The sequence below is a fragment of the Phalacrocorax aristotelis genome, chromosome 3 (assembly GCF_949628215.1).
Source record: "Phalacrocorax aristotelis chromosome 3, bGulAri2.1, whole genome shotgun sequence".
Classification (NCBI taxonomy): Eukaryota; Metazoa; Chordata; class Aves; order Suliformes; family Phalacrocoracidae; genus Phalacrocorax; species Phalacrocorax aristotelis.
In genome coordinates this window covers 129,271,413-129,288,834 of record NC_134278.1, presented here as the reverse complement: position 1 = coordinate 129,288,834, position 17,422 = coordinate 129,271,413, and the positions used below count along the sequence as shown (strand labels likewise).

Here is a 17,422-nt window from a genome sequence, read left to right as displayed (position 1 = left end):
TACATGATTGTTCCAAGACTTAGATGCCAAGAAGTCTACTAGTCCTAAAATCAGGTCAATTTGTTTTTACTTTATTTGGACCTTTATGGGAATATAAGCTGCCCTCATAAACATTTAAAAGTCTCATCATCTGTTATACTGACTTATATCCATAATGCAAATATTTTTCTGAACAATAAAGTTTTCTGATCTTTTCAAAATACATCTTTTCTCATAGGAAGGCATAGAACTGGCTTATTTAAGAAATGACTTAGAGCGAAGCTTAGCAAATACCTCCTGGTCAAAGTGTGGAAAATGAATGCAATAAAGGATATATGGATCAGAATTTTTCATTGCTAGTTCTGGATATGTCTTATAGGCAGACAGAGCACACACATGCTCACACACACTTATTTGATGAAATAAAGACGAGACTCTGTTACACCTGACCCTATATTACAGTCGAAGTATGTGCCATAAAATGGTAAGGGTCCATAAAGCCTTGTTGAAGTCTTTAGGAAAGGACAATGCTAAATATGTTGCAGGATTCTTCTCTAAACATGTTGAATGATACACTCCTGAAGACTTCCTTCGTCAAGTAGAGGGTTCTTTCTGGCTGTGATATGTCTCCATAATTAGTTGTGGTGTGGTTATAGTGATTCCTCCTTCACTGCTGTTTTTGTGTGTTTACAATGTGTTTTTTCTTCTGGCTGAGAAGAGGCTTAAGCAAGACCTGAAGGGCCTCCGTTCGTTTGCTCTTGAGCTTTCAAAAGACTTGCAGCGTCAAAGCAAGACTTACCATTACCAAGTTTTGACAGCAGTCCAAGGGATACAGCTGCAAAATGAAGCAATGCAAAGTAAGGCTCGCTGCGCTTACATTTCAAACGTGTAACATCAGCGTCATTGTTAAACGTTAGTAACGTTGAAAGGTTGAGTTTGATTTTGGAGAAACGTGCCACTGGAATTGTAGCACTTGTCTTTTGTTTGACAATTGACCATCAGGGAGTTCTGAAGCGCTAGAAAGAGTACAAGTAACTGCAGAGGTTATGACCGATAACTTGGATTTAGCTTTTGTGTTGATTGCAGCTGCTTCTAGACTGCTGAGTTGGCTCAGCTGTAACGTTTTTAATCTGAAGTTCTCAGGCTTGTTATCCTGACTGTTTTAGAATAGGTGAATAAAGAATGTGTTGCTTTAGCTGAAATTTGTCTGCTTTTGACTGTACCAGAAAAGGACTCAGGTGATTTCAGAGATTTCTGAAAATACTGTCTGAAATTAGAACAGACTGGATTTTTAATATTTCTGTGTATTTACAGAAAACACTTCCAAATCAAAACCAGTTCCACTTGCTGGACTGTAGATATTAACACCGTACAGACTACTGTGTCAGAATTCAGGTCCTTTCCTGTCCGCGTGTACACCTAACGCAGACCCTGCAGTACAGTGGCACTCTCTGCCCCTTGGCACGGATCTCCGCACCTGCGTGCGATATCCTTGGTTCTGGTGGAGCTCCTCCCAGGCCTGAGGAGCCGATGGCACATAGGGAGCTTAAACTGTTTGCAGCTTAGCAGCCTGATGAACTAACAGCAAACCCACAAATGTATAATCGGTCCTTGGGTGATGCTCTGATATCCATGTGTTGCTGTTAAAACAGGAGGAAAAGGTGCCTTTTAACTTTTTGGTTGAAATATTTAATTTTGGGACCGTTTTTATTCTGATGGGGCTACTCATTTCAACAGCAACAAACAACATTCTCCGTGATGGGTGTTTGCAGAACTTGCCCTTGTGTGATATGCACTAAGTTACGATTAAAATCAGTTTCATCACTGGATTATCTATGTAGAGAAAATGCTTAATCAAGCTGTCTTTAAAATGGAAAAAACAAAAGTGGAAAATTAACCCTAAAGGTGAATGTTCCCCTTATTGAAGCAGGGGGCGAAATGAACAGATAGGAGGTTGGATTTGCACTTGAGCTGTTGTGGTGTAAATAAATAGTAAATGTTCCTTATGAAGCCTTGCAAATTCCTGTTGACTTCTCAACTGGCACTTCTTAGCACATTGTTCTATGATATAATAACCAGGAGAAGCTTCCTTGCCTGTAACAAAATAGTGTGTTGGTACTGAGGTGGATGACTTATGCTTTTAATTCAGTCATTCTTCAGTTCTCTGTCAAATCTTTTAGATGGAGGTTCTATTGTTAAGGGTAAATATGGCAGTCAGAATTGCCATCCTTAAATTACGTATAATCTTTTGTAAGCAGAAAGCCCAAAGTACGTATTCTGGAGACAATATATGTTATCAGTTTAATCCTAAAACAGAGGTTGAAAATGAGGGAGAGGATTATAGAAGACACATTCAAGTAGGTTAATTTCAAGGCTGAGGTTGACATGCGGCAAACTATAAAGCTTCCCTGTAATAACCGGGTAGTCCCTTGCTTAGAAATACTTACTCAAAGTCCAAAAACCTGGCTATTGCCATCTTTCCCACTGAAATTTAAACAGCAGTAATTTTTAAAAGAGAAGTGCCCATTATTCTTTTGTTATAGGCCTGTTTCCCTGCAAAACAAAGCCGCTATCATTTTAGCAAAAAATACCGGCCACCTGACTGCAGATGATGCCACTGAGGCAGTCGCAGTAATTCGGCACATTTCTGGAAGGGTAGGAATTTCTAAAAATTTAAGATTACTTTTTAGATACTTCATTGCGCAGGTATTATCGGAAAGAGGCGGTGACGGTATCTGCGCACACAGAACTTTTTCAGAGAGGGGAAAGCGCTGTTCTCGCCGCTTGGCAAAGCGGCAGGTCCAGAGGAGCAAAATCCGCCCAAGCGAACGTGTGATAGAGGAGTTGCTACAGGTTACTGACATATTTTGTGAAAGCTGCTGCAGCCCAGTGACTTAGGTACACTTTGTGGTTCCAGGACACTTTCTGGGGTGGAGGAGAGGAAAAATGGGGTGAGGAGCTTATTTCCCACTTTTCCCATATGCTGGCACCTATGTGCTGTGCTCCTCTGGGAGAAAGCTGAGCTCTGCGCTGTGCCGATGACTGGTACTTGTGGAATGTGAACTACTGTCATCTTTTACCCTCAACTCAACAGCAGAGTCTCACCAGCGTAGCTGCCTTTGGAAAGCCTTTCCTTTGTAGTGTAGAACAGGGGAGGAGGAGAGGGACCTTGGATCCAGCAACAGGAATACTGCAGTGGCGCGAAGAACGCTGTTAGAGCCCAGCATATAAAATGCAGCTGAATTCAAAAGAAGTTTTGGAATTAAGTCTATTACATCATAGCTGCTTATCCTAGAAGGCATGGTCAGCTTGACTTGCTTTTTAAACTGGAATCTAGTATGGAAAGAAACAGTAAAATCCCCAGAAACTATCAGGACAGCTCCACATCTGTATCTGTGCCAGGCCATGCTGCTCCTGTTGTTCGTGTCCCGCCATGACATTTCCATTACGCTGGTATAACTGTTTGTGTGACCACACACAAAACAGACCAAGGAGCTGATCCAGGACAGAAATTACACAGCAAGAAGGATTGCTTTTAGACCTCCACGCGACCATGAAAGCAGCGGTGCAAGCACAGCAGAAGGTCTGGTGCAGCACTGAATGGGAGGGAACGAAAAGCTCCTTAACCAGGACGGTCAGTTAAAGAAACATTACAATCCTGAATGTGTTTGCAAGCCATCGCTTTCCTACAACTGTTTGATTATCAGTGAAGATCCTAACTGTGCTCAGTGACGTTTAAGCAGAAAAATCAGCATACCCAGCTCCCAGAAAGTTTCTGTGTAGGTTGATGTGGTGGGCAAAGCACAAGGGAAAGGGATGTCTATAATGTCCGCAGGTGTGTAGTGACTACTTCTCTTGAATAATGACGAGTGGGTTATTAGTAGTTTAAAACAGATGCACCCAGTGGCTGCCCTTAGGTTATGGATGAAAATGTAAATTATGAGTAGTTAGCAGCTGATGCCAAGCAGAAAGCTATGAAAATGTTAAATGAGTGTTTATATATAACTCTATAGCTCCACTTCCAAAGAAATTAAAAGTTCAGAAATAATTTATGCATTAGGAAACTTGCTCTGCAGAGCTTCTGTTCAAGAAGTTTTTCTGTGCTGCACATAAAGCTTTACAGAAGATGGGCATTAAAACTGATGGTTCACTCTTACAAATACAAAATTATCGTCTGCTAAATGTAACAGCTTAACTCATTTCCTACAGACCGCAGTCTTTCTCCTGTCTGCTCAAAAGCCCTGGTGTCAAATCAGGGAGCCCCAAGGCTGAGTTCTGTTTTCACAGTCATCTTCACCATAGGAGGGCTAGTTAGAAAAAAAATGTGAATAATTAGGGCTTAAGTTAACTGAATCTGTCCAGTAGGGTTCTCACAGTCATCATGAAGAGACCACTTAAATACTGAAACAAAGTAGTAATTTTTTTTTCCTTTCAAGACTGGAAGGATAGAAGAGTACCCTCGGCACCTATTGCTTAACTTTACTGCTTGTGCAAGGCCCTTTAAGAACAGAAACTTTCTGTGTACACAGTTTATAAATTAAGATACTTATCATGGCAATTGCTTAAATAATCAATGGATTCCAACCTTGTATTTTGCAAAACACTGTATGATTAGCGGACAGTGAGTGTAAGAGCCACTTTTGACAATTTATTGTAACATATTTGCATGTGATTCTCCAAGACGTACTAGTGTTACTCCACATACAGGATTCAAGAAAAGGGTTTTCCTTAGTGAAACTCCTGGACGTTGATTCCCCAGCTACTAATGTTGTTTCCCCTGCACGCATGCGCTTTGGAGGAGCATTATGAGCTGGAGGCAAATAGCATGGGCATCGCAAAAATAAGAGCTGAGAAATCTCTAGTGTAGACAAACATCCCTTGAAGTCATCTGATTTTTAGTCCTCAGTTTTGTGAAGGAGTCTGCCTTGGGTTCAAGAGATCAATCTTTATTATGAGATCCTACCCATGAAGCAAGTGCACCCGTCTTAAAGGGGAACCTTATGGCTGTTTTACAGGATTAGTAGCACTGTAGCTGAGGCTGAGGCTAAACGATGGGTTAACTTCTTGTCAAGTTAGCAAATACAGCATGAGCCTTGCAAGTGACAGCCGCATCCAGAAGCAGGTTGGTTCAAGTTTCGGTTTGAGGCTTCATTGACAGATAACATTACTCTAACTAAAGTGACACATTTGAACTGCCTTTAAATGTCTTGTCGTTTCGGTTGTTTTTCAAGACTTCACATATATACTCATGGTAATTATCTGTAAATTCACCTAGCCACTTCATAGCAAGAATTATGATGGGATTTTGCAGAGATGTCTAATAAATCAGGAACTGACCCTCCTAATCTAAGTTTGGTAGACGTTAAAAAGGTTTATGCTCATATTTCATGAGGTGCAGCTGGAAAATTCATTTTGTAAAGCCACAGAATTTAGTTCTTTGAAACAGCCTTCTTCTTTAAGTGTTTCAGATAAAAGCTTTTGATCTTGAGCACTCCCTACAAGAGGTGACAGAGCGATATGAGAAAGAAAAGCAAAAGAGGAGAGCTCTACATAACAGCTTAGTTGTAAGTATCTTTAATGACAGAATGTTTTCTTATTTTGTTGTAATTATGCCCGTCATTTCCTCACCAATAGAACTAACGAATATACTTTTTATGGATATATCACTTCCCCCAGCTGTCTATAGGCAATGCATTTCTTTGCTGAGGCACATTTGTCTTACAATAAGCCCCAGCACATTCTTTTTACACAAGCATCTTCCAAACTTGCTCCTGGAGCCTATTGCATTAAGGAGCATCATCCATTTTGGACAGTGAACAAAACTTGAGCTTCTTCATCCTCTTCTCTAAATTTGCAGCTTCTGAATTGTTTTAGAATTCTTAAAATTATTAACTTGAAATTGCAAAGTGGTGGTCTTTTATTTTTCCAAATACATCTTGCTCAGCCATTAGTGATGGTTCGGGATTAATGTTTTCCTTTTTCTACTTCAAGGTTACTCTTCCTGCCCACCCCTCCCAAACGGCTAGTGTTTGGTTGCCTGATTCAGGACCTGATTTTTAGAAACACAAGCCACCTTCAAACAAAATTCTTTTCAATTTTTTCTACGTGGGAAAATGAAGCTCTTTGTTAAAAAGAAGTTTGGAAGCTTACCTTCCGAACTCTGCCTTGTGTTACGGTTTACTGAAAGGATGTTCCCCCAGGCAGCGGGGAGTTAATGCCAGTGGTCCCTAGCCGTCACAGGCAAGCTGTTTTCACTAATACAAAATGAGAAGAACTGATCACCAATAAAAAGGAAGGAAAAACACCAGGTTAGATAAGCTGAATTCTGAAATAGCCCACAGAGAGAAATCAATGACTGGCTTTTTTAGTCATGTATGAACACCCAGTGGAGAGGAAAAGGTACAAAATGTTTTATATTCCACATCTTCCTCAGGGCTGATGGAAGAGAAATGGAGTGTGTAATCTTGTCTGTTAATACAGGTGTCTGAAGAAGCTCGGGTAAAGAGGAAAGAACTGAAGAGGGGAAAATGGCTCAGATTGAAAGCCTTTTTTTTTTTTTTTATTGCCGTATAGACTGGAGGGGGCTCCACCTTTCCAGAGCTCCAAAGAGCTCCCACTTCCTCAAGTACTTTCTCCTAACTTCTCAGGGCAAACAAATGTTACTGATACTATTTTTCTCTCCACAGAGTCTAAGGCTGTGACGTTGTCAACACCCGCTTTCTTAAACACATTCATGTCTGCTTCACAAATTCCAGTGTGTTTGTCCTCTGTGGTAGTTTGCGTTAAATACATCTTCATATTCTAACCCTAGGAACTGAGAGGAAATATCAGAGTCCACTGCAGGATCCGACCACTACTACCTTTCGATACTGCTGCTGGTCATTCGATGTCACAAGATAGGTAATTTCTTTTGGCTGTGTTAGATCTTGGCTGACTCATAATTAATATACAGAGAAAACAAGTTATATGCACGTGAGAACAACTGTGTTCTTGGTTTTTCTGTTTTTATGTGTGTGGGGAGATGATGATGGTATCATAAAAACTAATTGCTCTTTCCCTTCCTTTCCCCCGCTAAAATGGCTTTAGCAAATCTCATCCCCTTGTCTAGAAGTACTTCCACCTGAATGGCAAACCATAGCTGTGCTGCCAGGCCAGGATTATCCCAGGCTTGGCAGAAGGAACACAGCTGCAATCAGTTTAGAGTAAATTCACTATCCAATACAAATTCTGGGATACAGTAATGTAAGAACTGTCAGAAGTCGTGGGTAGAGAAACACACTTGGCATTACAGTTGTTCTGTAATGCTGTAGAAGAGATTTGCTGTGAGCCCAAACGCTGGTAATTCTAAATTTGGTATAATTTGGCTCCGCACCCCTGATTTATAACACACTGACTGTAACTGAAGTGTCAAAACATTCCAAGATCCAAAAGGAAAAGAGGGATTAGATGCAAGTATGTGCTGTAACAAGCTGAATTCTCCATAGATGACTAACATGAAAGAAGGTAGGGATTGAAACACACACAAAGAAAGAAAGAAGGGGAAAACTAGGTGGGTGGCTAGAAAGCAGTAACATTATCATTTGCCCTATCGGTAAATAACTGATTTGGGGCTTTATTTTGCTTTTGCTGGCTGGTAATTCTGAAAGAGTACATTCAGTGTTTTAAAGTTTATTAATTTCTGGCAAACGTTTAAAAAAAAAATACAGAATTGTTTTAATTAAAACAACTTCAAAAGTAGCAGACAAGAAATTTCAAGGAGCCTGAAGGGGAAACTTGCATTAACCTGTGCTTGATACGCCTGGGAAGGAACCCGCTCCCTGCTTTTGTCGCTGTATGGAACAGCGCAATCAGGCACTGAGCTGCAGTGCGAACCAGGATGGACAAACCGTCCTTAAGACTAATTTTTCTTAATGTATTGAAAAGTCACTTAAATAAAACTGAATTGTAAAACTGAGGGCTACTTCTCAAAACACGTACGTGTATGAATTTACACACCTCAGCAATCCCAGTCACTTTTTGGACTAGTAATGGATGCAAGACCAGGGACACATACCTAAAAACAGGGTGTTTTTCCCTTTAATGTTTTAAACTGGAAGCCTCTTGTTACAAGCTCACATTTCAATCTCAGAATAATAGAACAGTTTGCATATAAATTAGTCTTAATTGGGTTTGTTCTAAATTTATTTTCCTAAACAGATTATTTTGCTCGATTGCACTTTAATTTGGTTTTTATTCACAATTAACTGTGGCGTAGTACGTACTAACACACAGTTAACACAATAACTACATATTTTGGTACAATATGTGATCATTTATTTGCATTATTTGTTGTGCTGTGTATGTACAATACATAATTATTACAGCAATTACATATTATGGCACAATAATAATGGCAATTCTGAAAGGTGCTCTGCAGACGTGTAGTTCACAGACATTTTGGGTATTGACTTTCCTGAGCTAAATGGAACATTTATGGTTTGAAAGTACCTTTTCTTCCCGATTGACTTTGGTTTTTTTCTTACAGGCAAAGAAACTTTTCAGAAAAGGTGGCCTATGCAGCTGACGAGGTGAGTATTTGATGGTGAAATTCAAATGCACACACACAGATACTAGGAAGGAGAGACAAGAGGGAGCTGCAAACAATGGGTTTAAAAAACAAAAAAGAGGTATTTTCTTGTCAGTCAGTGCCCAGCTTTGATCACCCATGGGTGCGACAGCAAGTGGTTTGTGCTGTTTTCATCCTGACTCTTTGTAGTCATAATAGCTCGGAGCTTCTGCTGGTGCAGTCATCCATGACCCGGAGGCTGCCTGTTTGCCGTAGTCAAACCGCTGCAGACTTCTGGTAGTCGGTCCTTTTGAGCCACTTGTATTTACTGAAACTACTTCTAAAATTATGGCAGACTTTTTAAATTGTATTATTGCAACACAACTAATGCATGAGGAGAGAAACACGATATCCCATGAACCACAGCAGCCCAAGTGGTACCGCAGTCAAGCATGTTAAAGTGTCCTGGCTTAGGTCCATCAGAGGAAGGAGGATGAGCATTGAGGTTGCAAATCCAGATGACATTCCAAAATTAAGAGAGGCAATTACCAACATGTAAAATTTAAAAAGGCACACTAGTGTGAGCTAAGGCCAACGTATTAACTTGGGTTTTAATTTTCTTAGCCGCCATAGTTCTTAGCTGGCTCCTCGCTATATGGTGATTTGCCAAATTCTCTGCTGTAGTGTAGTGCTTAAAATATTGCTGAAGTGATAAATGTTATGCATTTAAATCTTCCACATTATAGCTTCATTAGGCAGATCTCAATTGCATAAAGTAGATACTTTTAAACATATATATATATATATATATATATATATGGAATTAGGAAACTAATGGAGCACATGAAGAGTCATCTAAGAAAGAGTAAATATATCAGGAGCTAAAGAACAGGGACCTGTAATGGCAGAGGCAGTATTCTAGATGCCATGACCCATTTATTGTACTATAAAATGCCATTGACCTGTTAAATTTTATTGCATGAAGATGAAATTAGATAATATTTAGGTTTTGGATTATTTCATAGAGATAGCTGATACGTTACAGGGTCTGTTAGCAGGCAAAGCACTGTCTGCTTCTTCATGCCAATTTATGAGTTTTAGTTTTTATGAAACAGTGAGCTGGTAGCCTTCAATATGCTAACCTGTTCTCATGTTTAAAAGTCCTTATGAAATATTCCAGGAAGATAAATGTATGCATGGACTGGATTGTAAAATGAAATTTGAAAGGTACAGACTTCCTGGGTTTGGAAAACACAACACTGACTTCAAGGGTTTTATTGGTTTGTCTTGACATTTATTTGGTTAAAATGCTTTCTAGTTTCGATCAAACACCTTAAGGCTTTGTGGTAGTTTCTAAATATGATTTTTTTTTTAAGGAAAAAAACCCAGTTTTGTTTAAAGTATCCAAGTTCGTGAGGGAGGATAAAAGTACAACCAACTTTTTACAAAAAGCAGTCAATTTATACCAAGGAAAGTAAAGGAAAACAAAGTTTATTGCCTGCTTGTTTTGTTTTTACCACCTGAAAGCGTTATGCTTGTGGCTAAGATAAATATGTGGTTTTCAGATAAAATTGTGGGGCTTGATTTGTTATTGAGCTTTTAGTTGCAATACATTCAAAGCTCCTACTTCTGGAAACAAGTGGACCATGTTTCAGACAAGTATTTATGATTTAAAGGAAGTTTTAGGTCAAGGTGAAGGGAGACTGTGATAGAGGTGCTGAGATTATTAGGTTTGCTTTTCAAATCATGGTTGTCTTTCTGGGTTTTTCCCTGAAAATACTTTATATATGTAACAGAACCAGGCAGTTTTCTGCCGTGGTCACTTTAAAGCTAATGTTCATTAGAAAGCAGAGCTGCACTTGCGAACCACAGTCCCAGCACAGTCCAGCCTGCATACTGGAAGCTGTGGTTGGGTCTTCTGGGTGAGCTTCAGCTTGACGTTGGTCCTGGATTGGGCTGGAGCTCTAGTAATATGCTGATCTGTCTCATCTATGCTACAACTTTGTCAGGTTATAACTAGAATAGGGAAAACATCTGTCTCGTAGTGAAAGACCGCAAGAAAAATTGCAGTATAAAGTAGTTTTGCTTCTCTTCTGCCAGGAGCTGTGCTAAGACTTCCTTCAAACTGTCTGTAGATAGGCAGGGCTGACACTTGGACAGAACGGTTGTGTATCTTTCTGTGAGACTGAGATTACATGAATTCCATGTGGTCTTTGAGTGTTTTTTCTTTTGTTTTCTTAAAGATTCATGTCATCCTTCAAAAGGCATATGTGATCTCTTCTATAACCTTGCTCACCTTGTCTATTCTAAGTCTAAATAGGGCTTAGAATTTTACTGGGTGTACAGGAGAGTATTTCATTTCAGTTTTTCTGCTACTTTAAGATTTTTGAAGTTCTTTTTTTGCTTTCCGATGTATGCCCAGCTCCTCACGGTAACAGTAACGACTGCCTGAGCCTTTCTCCCGAAGCCTGTTGGGCAGTAATGGTGGGGAGTGAGTACACACTACACAGCAAGTTGAACTGCTGCACACAGATCAGGACATTGAGCAGTGCTGGTATTGTCCCGACCTGAGAAAACAAGTAGATGAGGTACTGAAGGCTCAGAATCTTCTTGGTGGTGACAGAACAAGGAGGAGCGGGCGCAAATTGAAATACAGGCAATTCAGCTTAAACATGAGAAGCTGTGAGGGTAGTCAAACAGAGGAACAGATTGCCCGGAGAGGATGTGGGGTCTCCATCATTGGAGATACTCAAAACCTGACTGGACATGGTCCTGGGCAACCTGCTGTAACAGACTCTGCTCTGAGCAGGGGGTTGGCCTCGGCAATCCTTATAAGTCCCTTCCCGCTTCAACCACGCTGCAGGATCCCCCTTGCTGCTTTTCTGTAATTTCATCCGTCTCTGGCAGGGTGTGCTGTGTGCGTTAGTGAGTACAGGTGTCATGTTTGAATGAGCAGCTGTGTTTTCACCTGGATTCACACCAAATATAGATGCTTAAATGAGGTGCCTTATCACTCCAGACTTCCCTTGTGGTTGCTGAAGAAAAGGAGGCACCTCCAGAGGGAAAGTCATTCACCTAAGATCTGAACTAAACTTTGAGTATGTTTGTCTCTCTCTCAAGACTAAATAGGCACCTGAGGCGACTGCCCTGGGCTAATGCCTGGAGTGATGTTTGAACCCAACTTCCTTTGTCACAGAGAAAAGACACTGGCTGCCTCTACATGATTAATGTCTTTCAAATAATTTTGAGAAGGTTTTCACTTGTGAGTAGTTGAAAAAAAGGTAGGTGGCAGAGAGGCTGCTCTGAATATCAGGGAAGGTGCAGGATTCTGCTGTTTCTTCACGATAGGACTGGGAAAACATGAACTAACACAGCCAAGACCCTCCTTTTCTTGGGAGATAATTTTGTAATGGATCAGATGGATGTAGCTGTAGCTGTTGGAGACATTATTGGTCCCCAGTTGCTTATCACCGTCCCTAGCTAGAGGTTCCTTCCCCTGGTGCTTGCCCAGTGTGGGGAATCCTTTAAGCTGTCTATGTCAGCCTCGGTGCTATATCAGCTGGCTGCACAGAAGTTGGCAGTGAAACACGAGGAGCAGTCGCAGTCTCCCTTACGTGGGCTCTGCTATGGAGCAGTGGTCTTGGCAAAGGGGGCATAGCCTTCAGCGGATACACAGTAACAAGCAATAAGAAATGATGATTATCACAGCTGGACTCTGTGATCGTGTCTATATCCACTCTTCCATATAACTCATTTAAAATTATTTCTCTGCCTTATTGAATTTCACTTACTGAACGGCTCCCCAGGGTTGGGGAGTCAGGCTTGGGTGCCAGGACAGATTTTGAATATTTATGAATATGAAGATTTATGTCATTTCCATGATTCATATTGCCCTGAAAGAACTCAGACTGGGAGTATTCTGTGACTCTGGGGTGAAAAAAAAGGTTTGTCAGTGTTCATGTGAGACAGCTGTATGGATTTCACAGGCACTATTGACATGGAAATGTGATAAAATTCTTAGGCCGGCAGCCACGGTGGATACGTTAGGCCATACTGATCTCCTGAGGAAGGAAGGTCATTACCAATGCTCATATGAGACTTCTGCCTATTAACAATTCTTTTGTTTCTATGTTATGCAAGTAGAGTTTCTTCTGTCCCATTTCTCACCTTAGGGAAAGCTGGTTTGCAAGTAAATTTGATATCTCAATCAGAAATGTGTTCCGTCACGCTGGATCTTTTCTCATTTTCATTTTTTCCTTCCCCGAGAGCCTTTTGGTTACTGATACTATCAGAATTTCTTTGCCAGGCCATTTTGTAGCAAAGTGTTGTACCTGCATCTGGCTGCTGCTAGGTTTGCCGGTACTGGGATGGGTGACATAGCTCATTCTGCAAGGCAAGTGTTGTCACCCTTAGGTTATAATGGTACATTGGCCTCCTCCAAAGAGGAGGAAAGACTCATAAACTCAAAACAAAACAAAAAAAAAATGTTATTAGCCGCTTGCACGCTGGACATACTGTTACGCAGTCATTATTTGCTCAGCTCTTTATGACTTCGTTCTGTGGCAATGCTCATTTGAAAGCCTTTAGTTCGGCACCCCAAGCTACTTGCCTGAAGCACAGTAGGAATTTCAGCCCTCCCATCAAATACAGTAGTGTAACCGCAGGTTAGTAAGCTAGGAAACCTCCTTGAATTAGATAAGTATTTTGTGTGCTAGTGAGCTTCCACCAAAATTGCTGTAAACCCCCGCATTTTTTTTTCTTTACTTGTCTCTGCAATTAAGCAACATACACCGTGAGGAGTAGAAGGACACAGAAGTTGCTGTGTGAGGCATGCCAGACTGCTGTGGTTATGCTCTGGTAATACTTTAAAGAGCTGCTTACATATCTGTCAGACTTAGAAAACTACTATGGGATCCATCTGGAAGGTGGATTCCACTAAACACTTGTATAATCCTACCAACTGTGCTAGTGCAGTTCTTTCTCACAGTTGTGGACCAGCATGTTATTGTATGAAACATGCATTTTCTGCTCAATTCTAGGCACAAATATATACTAAATCAGTCTGAAAAACTGTGAAAACTGGCCCTATAATAAAAAAGGCCATTTTTTCTACTTGTGGTGGCAGTTAGGGAGGTTGGATTTACTTGCCTGTTGCTTTCTAGGCAAATAAGAAGTTCAGTTAAGGGGTTGGATCTTTCTCATGAACTTAAGCATGATTATTTTGTGTTGGTTGTTCTTTAATAATCTGAATGTTTTTTAAGATCCTTTCTTGTAGCCTTGCTAGTACACTGCAGTATACAGGCTCTAAAGCCTCATGTGTTCCTGGAGGAGGGCCTTGGACTTCGTGATCCTTAATTACTGCTGTCCTCTGGAATGTTAGAAATGATAAATATTTCCTTTTCTGTGGGTGTGCCTATGATATTAACTGTAAGCGTTTTGTTTTCCTCTTAGGAAACTGTCCTCATAAAGTGTAGCCGCCCTGGTCATGCATCAATAAACAAGACTTTTCAGTTTGACAGGTGGGTACTCCTGTTTAGCAATCTGGATTGCCGGAAGGCTTGTAGAGTGAAGGGTAATTTTTTCATAGGCATTGGTTAGAAGATAATGTTCATATTTTTTTTCTTTATGTAGTATTCACATTCTTTGCAGCACAGACTAATGCGCTTCAGGATGTAGATGACACAGTTAGTCTCCCCTCTCAGTGAAGACCACTGATATGCCTAAGTTTGAAATCTGTGTAGAGACTTATCTGACCCTCTTCACAGTCTGAGTAGCTCTCATGATCCTTGCAACGTGTTATCCACGTGTTAAAGGTAAGGACTTGAGGTGGATTGCGGGCCTTCAGCATTAGATATACAGCATGACTGAGCCAGAAACTGGGCTGAGGACTTGTAAGACTTGATGTTCAGCGATGCTACTTTGAATTTAGAGTTTAAATGGCCTGAACATAGATAGCAGAGTAGAGTCAGCCTGCGCTCCCCCAGGGAAAGGCTGTAGTGTGGCCACTTTCCATATGAGATGCTCAAGAGTCCACGTAGACAAGAGAGATTGTGAATGCACCAGCTGTGATTAAGGGTTTTACTTGGTGTTTGTGCCTTATGAGACACCAGAGAGTCAATCTGCAAGGCAGAAAACTGCAGGGGGGCTGGCTGAAAGGTGCCTTATGTTCTTTAGAATGGAGCTGACCTGAACCTCTGAAAACAGGGACGAAGGGTTAAATTAATACAAAGGACACCTCCGTAAATGAAGAAATACAAAATTTTGCCCCATGCCTTTTTTCTAACGTAAACTTCGCATCTATACATTGCAATGACTCGTCCAGTGTGCTCTCTACCCTGAACCACGCTTCAAAACTCTCTAGAAACAGAACATGAGGACAATTTCATGCTTCCTTGCTTGAAGGCAAAACTTGATTTAAAGTCAAATGTATCCAACGTGAATTATCTGTCCTGGTTTAAACTTAAGGTCTGAGCTTGTTTGGCCCAAACTGCTGCAGGTTTGTTAAACACTGGCAGGCATCCACCCTTTCCATGAGGCATTCTCAGGTGCCGCCTCTTTCTGCTCACGCAGACTGGGGGCTGCTGTTGTGTGGGCCACCAAACAACTGAAAATTGCCGAGATAATGCAAATCTTGGGGAAGATTTACTCACCCCACAGGTTATAGGACTCCCTTCATACAAGGCACATGTGATCTCAAGGTACATGGCCCCCTTGCAAAACTGCTAAGCGACCTGAAGTAATTCCTCTCACCCTCCAGCTATACCTATCGCAGCCGTACCAGCTGAAGTAAGGGCAGAGTAATGCTGGAATTCAACTCTGTAGAGCAACATGGTTAACAGTATTGACCCAGGACTCCAGAGCTGCTGTGACTCTGGACATGTGGTGTACATCCTGATAATCAGGAAAAGGGTTAAAAAAATGTAAATCCCCCAAAGAATGCAGTTCTTGGGGAATGTTTTTTCAGTGTCCCAGCACAGCTCTTTTTTATAAACAGAAGAGCATATGGTTCTTATGAACTCAAAAATGTTTATTTTTTTTTAGCAAAGTTTTATGGAACTAATAAATGTCAAAATATTTGATTTCAGCTCAGAAAGAAAATTCCAGCTTTCAGCATGTTATGCGTTTATAATTTTATTGGTGAATCAGTTAGCAAAATAAAAAACAGAAGCTGAGATTTTTCAAGGTGAAAAGAACATTAATCACTACACAGGGACAAATCTGTCATCATTCTGGTAAAAATACACAGGCTTATATAAAGAGATTCTCTGGATTTGCTGCATCTTTCATGCTCTCAGATAATAGCTAATTAAGCGGGCGTCCGTGCTTCAGCCAGTGCTGTGATTACAGCGTAGCATCAACTAGTTCAAGGCAACTTTAAACTACTTCACTTGGGTACTGGTAGCATTCGAACCACAGCAGCTAAGTAGTGGCAGTAAAACCCCTTTAGGAAGCTGAGTAAATACTTGGAGTAGTTACTGCGACACGGAGCCCCGTGCCTTTCCTCTGAATGGGTACCAGAACCTGAACCCGCCATAGTCAGCTGTGGCTGTACCGCTTTGCAGCGCAACCAGGCTACTCCGGCCGCTTGATTTTACCCCATTGTGGTTGGTAGCAATCGGCTTTATTAGACAGCAAAACCCATCGACAGCAAGGGAAGATGGTAGGAATGTTCTCATCGCTAAAACCCCTTTTTAAGTTTGGTGGGTTTTTTTTCCTGTAGTAGCTCTGAGACGTTTTGATGTGTTAATTAAAAATACCATTTCAACACACATCGAGTTAGAGGCCTAGTTGGTCAAGACAAGGCGGAGGACTTGGTGCTAATGAGTATTTCATTGACTGCAGGTGACAAATGAGCAGAGAAAAGTGTTTGGAATTGCTTTTGCTCTCTTATATTGACCTTGCGGGTTGGATGTGCAAAGTTTCCTGAGGCGTACGCGTATGTGCGTGCAAAGCAAGGACGGAGCGCTGCTATTCAGCGTCTGTGTCGTCCCAGTACGAGCTGTGCCACAGCTCTGCATATTTGCTGGTTTCTCGGTGCAGTGTGACAGCACATCAGAGGAATGGCAAGACAAGCGGTATTTGTCCATCAAGCCAGACAAGTGCTCCTTTCCTGATTAAAGAGAGTACGTTTTCATGCAAGTTACAATTAGACTGTGGAACACATTGCCACAGGATGTTACCCTCGGCCAAGAATTCAGCAAGATGCGAAAAGAAACTGAATACTAATTCTAATAATATTTTTTTTGAAACAGAGATTCAACTCATATTTCACTTTTGAGGCCAGTTTACAGCTTTTAAGGATTAGGATGAAACACAAAGATGTATTATTGTGTCTCCAGCCACCACAGTGCTTCTTGCTCCTTCCTCTGGCTATTGTCGGGAGCAAAATGCTGAACTAAGTGGGTTGGCTCTAATTCTGTCTCTATTTATCAGTGATCCTTCTGTGTGTCTTATTAATGGAGAACATGGATACAAAATTGATGTTTGTGCAGGCTGTGGACTGTAGTGGCCAGATCCTGGTCAAATACACAGAGAGGCTGGAGTAAATGCTGAAGAGCACACTGTGCCTTAACTCGGTTAAACTTGCAGTACCATGTACAAGCTGTGGAACACTGCTAAGTGAAGCAGAGTAGCATACTACATACACCGGCAAGTATCTATGCTTTGTAACGTTTGCTGCTACCAAAATTCCTGTTTCTAATCAGTCGTTTTGCTGCAAGCTGTAAAGAACACACACCGCTCGTTGGAAAGGAGAGTGAAACAACAACAACAACAAAAAGATGTCAGAAAAGGAAGCTTTTTTCCAAAGATGGACATTCATACCTCAAATACTTAAGTGTGGCTGATGACATTCATGTTGTAGATTCTGTTCGTCTTGTATAAACAGTACTTGCTGCA

At 41.0% G+C, this 17,422-nt stretch overlaps 1 protein-coding gene across 3 annotated transcripts in view; it reads left to right on the top strand.

The window, feature by feature from the left end:
• Positions 1-17,422, top strand: part of KIF25 (kinesin family member 25) — a 42,756-nt gene that overhangs the window by 6,119 nt on the left and 19,215 nt on the right. For 2 of the 3 annotated variants that reach the window (XM_075089623.1, XM_075089622.1), the window contains 4 exons: positions 5,440-5,543; positions 6,791-6,879; positions 8,504-8,546; positions 13,976-14,043. In XM_075089623.1, the coding sequence (XP_074945724.1) occupies positions 6,866-6,879; positions 8,504-8,546; positions 13,976-14,043 (125 nt within the window). In that variant the 5' untranslated portion in view covers positions 5,440-5,543; positions 6,791-6,865. Of the gene's footprint in view, positions 1-697; positions 837-5,439; positions 5,544-6,790; positions 6,880-8,503; positions 8,547-13,975; positions 14,044-17,422 lie in introns of all 3 variants that reach the window. The other variant, XM_075089621.1, reaches the window with a different exon arrangement.